The sequence below is a fragment of the Sceloporus occidentalis genome, unplaced genomic scaffold (genome assembly GCF_023333645.1).
Source record: "Sceloporus occidentalis isolate IW3139 unplaced genomic scaffold, rSceOcc1.0.p SCAF_161, whole genome shotgun sequence".
In the NCBI taxonomy this organism is placed as follows: domain Eukaryota; kingdom Metazoa; phylum Chordata; class Lepidosauria; order Squamata; family Phrynosomatidae; genus Sceloporus; species Sceloporus occidentalis.
The window spans coordinates 1,137,244-1,150,771 of NW_028317141.1; the positions used below are offsets into that span (position 1 = coordinate 1,137,244).

A 13,528-nucleotide genomic window follows, 5' to 3' on the forward strand; every position below is an offset into this window, starting at 1 on the left:
TACAGCTTATTACTGTATATGCTGCTGGGGGGGGGGGGTTATCTTAATGTATATAGCGCGGGGGGGTATATTACAGCACTAGGGGGTGGAAATCTGCACAGCCCCCAAATCTCCAGGTGTCCAAATCAGGGTCCCTTTGTTAGGAGTAAGGAGGGGCAGGATAGGACCATGAAGTGGGCAGACTGGAAGATGTGAATGCCCTGTGAGTGTCGTGGCTGTTGGGAGCTATGAATCTGAGAACTGATCCTATGAGTGCTGGAACACAGAGTCGCGTGTTACTCCTGGACATGTTGCCATTTCCGCTTTATGTTCCAGGTTACAGTGTTGGTAACTACTGCAATAATTCAGGGGGTATTACAAACGCAACATGTTCTAAAAATGTTTGGTCCCTTCCGTGCCAGTACTTACCCTCTTTCCCTGCTGGGGTGAAGGGGGCTTGTTGAGCAGAAAGATCTGCGCCTTTGCTGCTCTCAGCGCTTCTGCACATCATTATCTCTGCTGGTTGGCGAGTCCCCGCAGAAACCTCCTTGCTCTGGCTCTCTGCCCCGGCACAGTCTCCCTTCCAGTAATAACGCTGATTTGGGGCAGATATATAACTCTACATATACAACAGTCGCTAAGATGCTTCTGATGACCTGGAAGCCTGTTGGAGTTCAGGCCCCTGAGTGCATCACGTGAAGCAGCGTACGACATAATCGTGTAAATATTAACACATAATGTATAAAAAAATAAAAGTATAAATTATCAGTGGATGCGAATGTTATCACGTAAACCGTGTATTGTTACTAAAAAAGCGAAATGCGTAATTATTCGGCTTCCCGCGGCGCATCTGACGGCAGCTCAGGCCGGTACCAGAACCTTTGTGTCCGGAGTCCGGCAGGAAAACGCGACATCAGCTTCAGCGAGCGGCGGATTTACCGCAGGGAAATCACACGGGGAACGGACTAAGAGACGCCCTGCAAGACTTTCCTGCTCCGAGTAACAAAATCCTACTCGCCGTATTAATGCCTCCCACGCCCGGAACGGATGTGGAAAGGCACCTCGAGCCGCGACCCAACAGATCAACAGGAGGATAAAATTGGGCCATTTTCAATAAAATAAAAAAGCTGTAATGTTTGGATTTAGTGCAATAAAAGAGGGTAATGAGGTTTATACCCAGCCAGGGCCGGTCTGGTGTTGATCGGATGGTGCTGGCACTTTAAGGCCAGCGGCCGCCTGATGTTCACATAGCAGCAGCACCTGATCTGTCACTGGAGCAGCAGATTGGGAGTGTGAGGGGCCGATGGTCATTAAAACCAGGCTTTCCCACCGGTCCGATCTGATGGTGGAGCAGTTTGGGGGTTCCTGCTGGATTTAAACAAATTAATTGCATGAGAAGTAGAAGTCTATCCCCCTGTTCTTGTGTTGTTTAGGTGGGTGTGACGGGCCCCCTCCCCATTGATGATGTCATAACACCAGCATGCAAGAGACGTAAACATTTGTATCAATTTATAGCATTAAAGGGAAGCTCCAGTGACCCCATGCAGCCTCAGCAACACAGAATGAATATTTATTTATATAGCGCCATCATATTCCTTAGCGCAGTACAATGTGGGGCTGTGTGAGTACTTTAATACTCAATAAATACATAATCACCTTTGTGGGAAGCTGCAGCTCCTTCTGAAGTCTCACCTTCATGCCATTGATTAACTTAAAGCAGCCAATCAGTGACAGAGAATTGCTTGTATTGAAATCAGTGTAAGCACTTTCTGTGTATGCGCACGCAGGGTCCCGTTAGCTCCAGAGATGGTCCCAGGGGGGCTCTGACTGGCGGTGAGTATTTCATGAGGCTGGGGACGGTAGGAGATGTGTTCAGCCAAACAGATCTACTGCAAGCCAGGGAGTGTGTGGGGGGGGGGGGTTAGGAGGCAAATACATATTCTGCAGAAATAGGCAGAAAGGAAAGAGGGACTGTACCTACACCCAGGGACACTTGGGACATATGCACTGAGACTATAAATATTAATCATTCCCTGTCCAGTTAATTCAACCGGACAGGGAAGATAAAAGAAGTCATATTGGACACATCATCTAATTAGAAAAGGTTTCCGTTTTCGGTTTGTCTGTAAAAGTTATGTTGCCTAGAAACCACCTTAACAAAAGGGAAGAGATAACGCAATGGGGAGGAATAATCATGCAGATTCTGAGAATAGGAAAAGAAGTTTGTGACAGATCTGCCTTAACATTCCCATCTACTTTATAAACCGGAAACCACTACCTTTGTAACTAAATTCATCCAAACTTCACATCGCTTGGTACTCGGGTGGGTGGGGAGCTAATAAAGTGGTCTGGCTTCTACTGAGCTTTCACACAGAGGCCTCCATGGATTCCATCTATCCGTCCGTTTCTCTTGCGGTAAAGATTCAACCTTAATCAGTCGTTGGCCTGGTCTTAGATTCAGTTCCCATATGCCTATCCCATGCACTCTGAAATTATCTCACATCTACCACTTCTGCTGGAAGGCTGATCCACTTATCAACCACCCTACTTCCCTCCAATAATCTTTTCCCGTTACTTTATTTTGCTGAAGCCCGGGGTACTACTCGCCATTGGATATATATATAAAACGGTTTAATAATGGTGTAACTTACGGGCTTCTGGTTGATGTGTCTGCTCCATTCTTGCGCCATTACAACTGGAAACGGATAGGTTTCCCAAGAGACACCTCAGCATGCGCAAGTTGCCCGTTACTCAGTGCCCAGGGAGGGTGTACATCCCCACCCTCTATCTTCTGCAATTCGGGAACCCAAAGCCGGAAATAGTCACCCTATAGAATAAAAACATATAGATATGAGCACTGGTATACATCAAGGGAAAAACACTATATGACGGAAGATGTGATTGGTCGATTCTGTAACATTATGTAAAAGGTAACGTATCTTCCGGGGCGATGTGGCCGCTGTGATTGCATAACACGGAACTTCATTTGTTTATTGACCCGACATTTAGTTATTCTTCACTTCTTCCACCAAGTTGTGTCCGAGACATTTAAGGGTTAAACCCTGGTTTCAAAACATAGCTGCCAACAGTCCCACTTATTAGATAACAGAATTAATCTGCTTCTAAATATCTCACCCAGTTACATAAGTAACCTCAACTACACCCACTAAAATAAAGTCACCCCTCTGTTGAAACGGGGAGGAATTACTCACATTGCCATCATAATCCAGTCCTTGCTTAGTCATGTTGAACTTTCTGCTCTCTCGCGGGTCGTTTCTGATCCCTGCGCTGTGTAGCCAGTACCCGTAATTACTACAAACGTCACAGTCCACCTAGCAGAGAACAGAGTAAATGCGGAGGTGGCTTATTACCAGAAGAGGCCACCAATGGGATTCCCAAAGCCGAGGCCAGACCTAATGATGGAGTCCACTTCAAGATACTCCTGCTAGGAGGCTGTTCCACTTATCTACCACCCCTTCAGGAAAAGAAAAAAAAAATACTGGTATTTTAGAGATTAAAAATAAAAAAAGAAATCATTGAAAAGGATGCATTATGGAGTTTTTGTAGTTGTGTTAGGAAAAAAAATCGATCAATTGCTAAATAGAAGTCGCTACTCCTTCCCCTCCGATAGAAGGAGAATTAACGAAGAAAACAAATCAGAACAAAACGAGAACACAAATAACCTCTCCTCTCCTCTCTGGTGGCTTTAAGGTTTTGAAGTAAATGGGAAGATTCTCAGGATTGTTACTTCAGGTTATTTACATGAGTATCAGGGTCTTGGGGTGAATATGATGATTCTGAAGGTTTTTCCCCACCTGCCAGGGTATCGGGTTTAATGGGCAGTTTCTCAGGATTTTAACCCCATCCTCTGAATCTAAGAGTGAAAGGGCAGATTCTAAGGGTGTTCTAAATGGGCAGAGTGTCTGGGTTTTATACCCCAGTGTCAGTCTCGGGGTGAATGGGCAGATTCTCACGGATGTTCCCCAGTCTCAGAGTTTCGGGGTGAATGGGCAGATTCTCACGGATGTTCCCCAGTCTCAGAGTTTCGGGGTGAATGGGCAGATTCTCACGGATGTTCCCCAGTCTCAGAGTTTAGGGGTGAATGGGCAGATTCTCACGGATGTTCCCCAGTCTCAGAGTTTCGGGTGACTGGGCAGCTTCTCAGGGTTAGAACATACCCATTAAGATAAGATTAATTTAATGCAGTCTTAGAGTCTTGGGCTCCTAATTCCTCGATTTGGCTTAGAAATAAGCCTGAGGGCATGTACAAACGCGGGAGATGTAGAGTCTGCCAATATATTAAGCCAACTCACTGTTTTAAAGACACGACGGGTTTAAAAACTTTTGGAATCAGGTCCTTCATAGATTGGCGTAGGGTAGGTGTTATATACATGACCGATTGAGCTTGTGGGAAAAAATACATTGGGAAAACTTTTAGAGAACTCGGGATAAGAGGGCTCGATTCCCGTCATGAAAAGCATCGTAGCTATTGAAAAGATCAAACAATCACCATGAAAAAGCGATATTAATGTGAAATTACTAAGGAGTGAGTGTTTTTGGTAGTTACAGACCCTCTCCCCCAAAGGGTTGAATGAGGGGTTTTCGTTTGCTCCATTCATTGAATAATATAAATCTACACATCCAATTTTGTGGTAATATGTGATAAACACAATTTTTATTTATTTTTTCCCCCGTATTTATAATTATTGCTCCTGGTTTCCTTTTGGGGGGTCTCCGTGGCTGCGGTACATCTATATGTGCCAAATGGGATATATACATTTTACCTGTAACTATACACAAAGATCTAGTGCAAGTATATCATTATTATGAAATTGGTACATAATGACTCTGTGAGGAAGTGGAATACATGAGTTGGGGCAGGACATAAACCATCATGATTTCCTGACTGATCTGTCATTTAAAATATCATCAGGTACAGGCTATTGATGCTCTGTTTGGGGCATTATCAGCCACGCGATGATAAGCGTTGGTACTGCTTTTGATATGTGATGCAGAAGTGGGGAGCCCCGCTCCTGGATGGAATGATGCAATATGCTGCATTTATTTTTCTTTTTTCTCTTTGATGCAGGCAGTCCTAGGATGTTTGTAGGCGAGACAGACTGACAGATTAGGGCACCGTCTACATCATCTGATACGGAGAATGTCACTATGGGAGAGTAACTTTATTAGATGTAGGCGGTCTGGGATGTAGGGAGGAGCGATAGGGTGAATAGTTATACATAGTGTCTGTCGTTAGGAGTCTCTATGTTGAGCGGTCACTGACACTGTTTAGATACTTTGTATTGATCTCATACGTTACACTTAATAATAAGAGTTACGTTTTGATGGTAGGATTTATTTGTTTGACTGGATAGTTTCTCAGGATTTTTCCTCCAGGCCAGGGTCCCCATTTCCCCTCCTACTTCCCGCCCACTTATGCCTATGCACAGATAGCCCCTCCCCCATGATGCCATCACTACCAGAAGGAGGAGAGCGCCTGGTACTCTACAGCAGGAAGTTCCCAGGTATGGATATAAATCAGTAAATATACCTATGTAATGATGTTTATAGCGCCATCACATTCTGCAGCGCTGTACAATGTGCATGTATATGTATTAGAACCCTGTATTATGTGTAAACCATGGGAGCCACCATATTAACTTTGTGTTCTTATAATTTGCATCATTGTACTGTTACCCTTCTCTTTGTAGAAGGTTTCACTTGAAATTTGTGACCCCCCCCCATTTTCTGTATAATAAATGGTATGATCCATACTAGATGTTAAATTTTATTGCCAAATTGATTAATGGTTGGAAATTTGTGATCGATGGAAGAAATCACAGTACAGACGGAAACTTGTGATGTTCTTTGATTGGCAACTGGTGACCAAGGGAGCATCCTCCTGAAGACGGTTAAGAACATTGAAGAGATCTCAGAGGTTGCTCCATTGCCGTGGCCAGGCAAGAATCTAAGGGCTGGGTGATGGTTCCCTAGAGAGCAGCCTGCTTGGTGGTGAGGGCCACGTACAACATGAAGGGTCATCAGTTATTGGGATTTGTGTGGACCTGAAGCCTTGTGTTTCGGAGAGCAGTTGCTCCATCTTCACACGAAGTTGAGTGCTAACTGGATTGCTCAGCTGTTTATCTCTTAGAAGAGAGGCTTTCATTGCTCCAACAGCATCTTCAAACTTCTCAAGGTATTTGGCCACATTCTCCCTGTCCTGTTTCTCAGCAGATAGCTGTTGGTGTAACTCAATGTTGTCCTCAATGAGGTCCTCATTGGCGTATTCAGCTTTGAACAGTTCAATCGTGAGGTCTTCAGCAGCATCAAGATGTTCAGATGCGGACATCTCCATGGCATAAAGTCTCTTTTCCAGGTCTTCAGTCTGTAAGTCTTTGGAATTCTTTAGTTCTTGAAGAAAAGTGACTTTTTTGCTCATGTCTTCTAGGCGCTCTATCAATTCTTCATTCTGCCTACGAAGGCTGTTGATAACTGCCTGGAGCTCTTTTTTCTCCTGAGACAGGCCATAGTCCTTTTCCTCAGCCAGGTTGAAATAATTCCATGATATGCGATCAGGTGACACCTGATAGCTTCTCGCGGTGGTCGCACGATGCTCTCTCAGGTGTCTCGGTGACTGGTTTTCATACCTCCGGCTGTAGTCACGTTCTGGATTTAGATTTTCTTCCAGATTTGAGACTCTATCCACAAGACAAGACATAGACCGTCTGTGTTCCATCTTCATCTGGAACATGGAGTTGTTGATGTTCACCAGAGAATGCACAAGGTGCAGATGGTGTCCGGATCCATGTTGATGTCTCTCAGAGTCTTCTCTCTTTTTGCGTATTAATAATATGATACAGAGGAGTATAAAAGCTCCAATGTACCCCAAACACAATAGTTGGCTCAGATATACATCGCGCTGGGCTTTGCACATCTTCGCTGTCGCCTGCTCTGTTGAGCAATGACCAGTTTACCAGTCTCACACTCTATTGATACCCTGTGCTACTTATGACATCACAATGAGGCTGTTGACGGAACACCAGGAATGATTGGTTTATGGCACAGTGGGCGTTGCTTTAAGCAGCCACACCCAGTTTTTGAGAAGGTTCTTTTATGAGTGTTTTTTTAAAGCCCCGCCCACTTCCTAGCCACACCCAAAGAGTACACTGAAAAAACTGAATCTGCCATTTCACCCCGAGACTCTGAGCCCGGCTTAAAAACATAAAGAATCTGTGTATTCACCCGCGATTCTGAAACTGGGGTAAAACTCTTTAGAATCTGCCTATTTCACCCCAAGACATTTAAACTGATAATTTGATAATTTACCTAAAATACTGGGGTAAAAACCCAAAGAATCTGTCCATTCACCCAAGATTGTGAGACCTGGTTACAATCTCTCAGACTAGGGGCAATAACCTTGAATATGCCCATTTACCCCAAGACTTAGAACTAGGATCTCCAGAAGACCAAAAAGAGGGAGCCTCTTCAGCAGCCTGCACCAATACAGAGACAGGGGAGGGACTATCTAGCCATCTACTCCCAGGTGTAATGTGTAAAAGCTGGGTATCATGGTTCTGATGCGTGATGGCTGGGTGTGGCAGGAGCGAGGTGTGATGTGTAGTGGCTAGATGTAATCGGCATTAGATGTGATGGCTGGGGGTCATAGGAGTGGTCAGTGATTGAAATGAGGTATTGGGGTGAGGTGTGATGAAACAACACCCCAATATGTGTTCTGCAACATCTCCCAACTACAGTGATTCTGCCCTTTAAGGGGTTTTCCTGGCTGTTTGAGGGCAAAAGGGCTTTTACACGTATAGCAAATAAAACCATAGAGTTTTGAAAACTAGACATCCCAGGGTATTTCAAATGCTGGTATTTTAACTCTTCCCACGCACACATTTTATCACCAGCATTCATCAAAGTTTGCAGTATTTTTTTCTGTTTTTTCCGCACACATTTTACTTCAGGTATGATTTTACGGTTCCTGGTACCTTAATATATGTTCAATATCATCTATTGAGTACAGTGATAACCCCATGCACGGGTTTGTTGGGGGGTTAAAAGGCCACATTTGAGAGGTGTGCATTTTTCAAATTGGAAATGTGACGTGTGGTCACTGCCCCCCGTGTTATTTGGGACATTGTTGAACCCGGCCAATTCAGTTCACCCATCAAATCATACATTTAAAAAAAAAAAACAACAGACAACCCATGGACATTTAACACGCTAGCATTTTAACTCTTTCCACGCAAGAATTGTCTCTGACACCGGCCAAACCATTCTTTTCCCTGGAAATGTTGGCCAGTAATATATAGTGGAGGTGGGGACCCCATTGTATTGTTAATCACTTTAATGGCCCTATTGCCCCTGGGAGTCCAAATTACCCAGAGTAAGGGGGCCGGTTCTGTAGCCGTTGTAATCCAATACCTGACTGTTTATGTTAATGTTCGCTTTGCTGGCTATATCTAGCCATGTGTGTAAAAAATAAAGTGTTCTTCATTTTTATATACCCTACACTGCTAGTGACTGGGGAATCTGGGAAGGGAGTGTTGTCCAAGGCTAAGGGAGCACAAGTCAGCGGAGGTAGTCGGTCGTACTAGCCAGCTCTGTGACATTACTGACATGGAACGACAACATATTTTCACAGGAATGCAGGGGTAACTGGGGCCTGATCAGAGAATTAAAGAAGAGTCTGGGCATCTGTCTGCCTTTACTAACTATGGCATAACTTTTACAGTAAATCAAAGAAATAACATTGGGAAGCGACAATGAATATATATATATGACATTATCAAATAGAATGCACAATGCAACAAATACGCCACAATTATATAATACTGTAACAGAATACATTAACATACTCTGCAGCACCGTATATAGTATGTCAGTGTAATTTATTTATCGAACAATACTACTACTCTGAGCCATCACATATAAATGGAACTAACTTTATTTATATATATAATACGTTGCTGGTATAAATACACATTATGAGGCCAGGAAGCGGTGGGAAGGGGCCCCCTGAGTGGCAGTCCAGAAGCTGTGGGAGGGGGGGACCCCAAGTAGCAGTCTGGAATCCTTGGGAGGGGGGCCCCCCCGAGAGGCAGTCTGGAAAGTTTCGGAGGGGGGGATCCCAAGTGGCAGTCCGGAAGCTGTGGGAGGGGGCCTCCCGAGTGGCAGTCCGGAAGCTGTGGGAGGGGGGGCCCCGAGTGGCAGTCCGGAAGCTGTGGGAGGGGGTCCCCCAGTGGCAGTCTGGAATCCTTGGGAGGTGGGCCCCCGCGTGACCATCAGGAAACTGTGGGAGGGGGCCCCCGCGTGACCATTCAGAAGCTGTGGGAGGGGGGCTCCCAAGTGGCAGTCCGGAAGCAGTTTGAGGTGGTCCCCCCCATTGGGTGGCCTCCTAGAATCCTTGGGATGTGGGCCCCCAAATGGCAGTCTGGAAGCTGTGGGTGGGGGCTCCCGAGTGGCCTTCTGGAGGGGGGGCCGAGTGGCCGTCAGGAAGCTGTGGGAGAGTGGCCCCCGCGTGGCAGTCCATCATCCGAGTCGCCGTCAGGGAGCTGTGTGAGCTTTCTCAATCCGCACGGAGAAGCGTCCCCTCCTGTTACGTGACAATTAAAGGAACGTTCGCAACGTATTTTGTTCGTTCTGAATGTCTTAATTATGCTTGAGAAAAAAAAAAAGGTTTTACAACTGCAAAAAAATTTAATATAAAACAAACACGTACGTATTAACCTAACATTCGGCACCCTCTCCTCGCCGGCATTCATTTATCACAACAACAAGTCAATGAACGCCTGGACAGCTGCCAAACCGCAACCAATCAATACACCGGGACTGCTGCCAAACCGCAACAAGAACACCGGGACTGCTGCCAAACCGCAACCACTCACCGGGACTGCCGTCAGGTAGTAGATGGCTAGATAGTCCCTCCCCTGTCTCCGTATTGGTGCCGGCTGCTGAAGAGGAAGCCCCGCCCTCTTAAGTAAGTCTGGTGCCGGCTCACCCTTCGAAGGGCTGATTACAGGGCAGGGGGAGGCGGGCACGCTAGTCCTTGTCAACTCTGCTGCTCTGGGCCCCCAATATTAACGTATAGTCATAAGTCAGTCTGTGTGTTACTATACAGAGGTCAGGGGGTTTTGTACAGAAGTCAGGCTGTGTGTTATTACACAGAGGTCAGTCTATATGATCATAGATGTAAAGCTGTGTTTTACGGAGTTCACACAAGCACACACACACACACACACACACACACACACACAAACAATTCACAAGGATCTTTCCTGTTATTGTCCCTTTCTAGTTCTATACACACGCACTCACGTTAAAGAAATAGTATATACATCATTAATACGCAGTGGTGCATGCACACAAACACATTCTCACGCATAACCCTTTCCTCACTGACGTATGCTCACGCGCTAATACACACAAACACACTCTCGCACATAAAACGTCTTGATAAGACAAAACCTAATCTTAATAATTACTTTTATTATTTTGAATAATAAATAAATAATATAATACGTTAATAATAAATAACCCCTAAGTAAACTCCTGTCAACTACGAGTCCTAAGACCGGCAGGCAGCCAGACACTAGCAGTAGAAATACAATTTATTTTAAATTATTTAATTGATTATTATTATTATTTAACAATATTCATAATTTTTTATGTTATTCTTTAATGTATAAATATTAGGCTATTCTTAATATAATAATTAATAAGAATTAATGATTGGGTTATATAAATTTATAGATTAAGTTTAAGGGTAAATTAATCTTTAATAGGTGATATTAAATAATTTATTTTATTAATTATCTGTATTCATTATTTTATTTATTTATTATTTCACACCTCTTGGCTGGCAGTTTTTGGTTTTTTTCGGGGTGGGGGGTCTGCACGGTGTAGGAAATTCAACTGCTTTGAATTAGAAGTGTGATGAGACGTTTACGCGCAAACGGTATATTTTCCTTTCAACCCCTCCCCCCTTCCCCTGAATGCAAATCCAGCGATGCCCCTGCAGCATGGGGAGGTTTCAGAAACGGCGTCCAATCATAGACTCGCAGGCTACCGCTCATGAACCAATGAATGTGCGTCAGCTTGTCTATAAAAGCCAAACTTCTGGCGGTTTAACTCCGTGTTTACGTGTGATTGCAGCTCTTTCGTGGCGGGTTCCAAGCATTGAGATGGCCGAGACAGCTCCTTCCCCGGTGCCTCCGCCGGCAGAAACCTCTTCCAAGAAGAAACAGCCGAAGAAGCCGGCAGCTGCAAAAAGCCGTCCTGTGAAGTCCGGTCCCAGTGTCTCCGAGCTTATTGTTAAAGCAGTCTCTGCGTCCAAGGAGCGCAGCGGAGTGTCTCTCGCAGCTCTTAAAAAAGCACTCGCTGCTGGCGGCTACGACGTAGAAAAGAATAACAGCCGCCTGAAGCTCGCTCTCAAGGGTCTGGTGTCTAAAGAGACCCTGATCCAGCTGAAAGGAAGCGGTGCCTCTGGTTCTTTCAAGCTGAATAAGAAGCAGCTGGAGAGCAGAGAGAAGACATCAAAGAAGAAGGAAACTCCCGTAAAGCCTAAAAAAGTAGCCCCTAAGAAGGTTGTGAAGTCGCCCAAGAAAGCCCCTGCAGGAGTGAAGAAAAGCCCGAAAAAGATCAAGAAACCGTCGGCCGCTCCCAAGAGTCCCAAGAAGCCTAAGATTAAGGCGAAGAAAGCTGGCAAGAGCCCAGCTAAGAAGGCCACAAAGCCCAAGGCAGCCAAAAGCTCCTCAAAGCCCAAGACATCCAAAAGCCCCTCAAAGCGCAAGGCAGCCAAAAGCCCTGCTAAGCCCAAGGTTAAAAAGGCAGCCCCCAAAAAGTGAGAAGGGGGGGGGTGGGTTTTGGAGCGCCTCTGGTGTGTGCTTTCCCACTTAATTCTTCACACAAAAGGTTCTTTTCAGAACCATCATATCCTCCGAAAATGAAAAAAAAGCGTTTCATCACCCGGCCGCGACTATGTGGGCCACGCGCTGAAAGTCTAGCCCCATACTTGTGTGTTAAGCGTGGATTGACATATTCGGCCAGCGGTCTCGCTCGGAGCCCTGTCCGTAACAGAATTGAGATAAGGGGCGGGCTTAAAGATTGTGCTTTGCCGTTACTCGTTACGCCCAGCAGGGGACTCGGCCGCTTAACGGCTCGCTCGGTAGTGGGATAATGGTGTGAGAAGTTTCAAGCTTGGCCGCGAGCAACAGGGTTGATTTCGTGCATGCGAAGGGAAACACAAAACACAAGCTCGTTTGAGTGACAATGTGGTGGCTCTTAAAAGAGCCTTTGTGGGAGTACGAGGGGGAAACAGAGTTCGCCCACACCGCGTTTACTTAGGCACGTTCACCTCTGATCCTGCGAGCCAGCTGAATGTCTTTTGGCATGATAGTAACCCGCTTAGCGTGAATAGCGCACAAGTTGGTGTCTTCGAAAAGCCCCACCAGGTAAGCCTCGCTGGCTTCTTGGAGAGCCATAACAGCAGAACTCTGGAAACGTAGATCGGTTTTGAAGTCTTGAGCAATCTCACGGACCAGCCGCTGGAAAGGCAGCTTTCGAATAAGCAGTTCCGTAGACTTCTGGTAACGGCGGATTTCCCTAAGCGCTACGGTGCCCGGGCGGTAACGATGTGGTTTTTTCACGCCACCGGTAGCCGGAGCGCTTTTCCTCGCCGCTTTAGTCGCCAGCTGCTTCCGAGGAGCCTTTCCTCCGGTGGACTTACGGGCTGTCTGCTTGGTGCGAGCCATACTGATGCGTGCGGACACGATTCACCGACGGATATAATGTAACTAACGATTCTGTGGCCAACTCAAGCCCTTTATAGAGTAGCGGTAAATGTGATTGGATACGCTTAATCACGCCCATCTTTTTCATAGGCTAGGACGATGGTTTGAAAAAGCCAGCCTTTGATCAAGAGACTTCGGTGTGGAGCGTTATCTTTTTTTTAATTTATTTAAATTAAATGCTCGAATCGGTCATGTATTCGTGAGCTGCGGTTCTTTATTTTTTTTATTTCTTCTCCTCTCTTTTGTTCAGCCTCCTACCTAGTGAACCTGTGTACTGGCTGACCGTTAACAGCGATACGGCGACAGCTAAAAGCCCGCCTTTATCTTGGCCGCCGTTTGGCGTTTATTTACAGCGATATGCTGCCACCTAGTGGTAAATGAGGGATCGTCGAAAGCGATCACGTGGAGGTGAGGGAGGCAGAAGCTTAACGTACGTCATGCAGTAGAGAGGTTTGATTAATAAAGGCTAGGCATCTTTGAAAGCAGACGCGGGCTTGGTGTAGGGAGTGGCACAAAGGAGGTTGGTGTGAATTGTTCATATCCGGTTTCCTTTGATTTTCCTAAATAGCCAATCGGTGTCTGAGGCACGCTTGGAAGCTTCTCCAGCCAACCAACGTGAAGCATATATTCAAAAAGCAACGCCCCCTTGAGGCATCATGGTGCGGTTCCCTATCAGGTCCGTCAAGTACGTATAAAAGAAAGCGGGATGGCCGTAAGCGAGTATTGTGCTGTGGAACTCGTGAAGTAAGCGTGAT

General features: G+C 45.7%; 2 protein-coding genes across 2 annotated transcripts; one reads left to right on the forward strand and one right to left on the reverse strand.

The window, feature by feature from the left end:
• The first annotated feature begins 11,165 nt into the window (after positions 1 to 11,165).
• Positions 11,166 to 11,828, forward strand: LOC149279708 (histone H1.3-like). The gene has a single exon (XM_089500880.1). The coding sequence runs from the start codon at positions 11,166 to 11,168 to the stop codon at positions 11,826 to 11,828; it is 663 nt and encodes a 220-aa protein (XP_089357006.1).
• Positions 11,829 to 12,323: 495 nt separating this feature from the next.
• On the reverse strand, positions 12,324 to 12,734 carry LOC149279709 (histone H3). Its single transcript, XM_089500927.1, has one exon. The coding sequence runs from the start codon at positions 12,732 to 12,734 to the stop codon at positions 12,324 to 12,326; it is 411 nt and encodes a 136-aa protein (XP_089357053.1).
• Between the last annotated feature and the right edge of the window lie 794 nt (positions 12,735 to 13,528).

Bases quoted from the DNA above. Each gene is read 5' to 3' on its own strand.
- LOC149279708 (XM_089500880.1), top strand. From the start codon at position 11,166: ATGGCCGAGACAGCTCCTTCCCCGGTGCCTCCGCCGGCAGAAACCTCT.
- LOC149279709 (XM_089500927.1), bottom strand. From the start codon at position 12,734: ATGGCTCGCACCAAGCAGACAGCCCGTAAGTCCACCGGAGGAAAGGCT.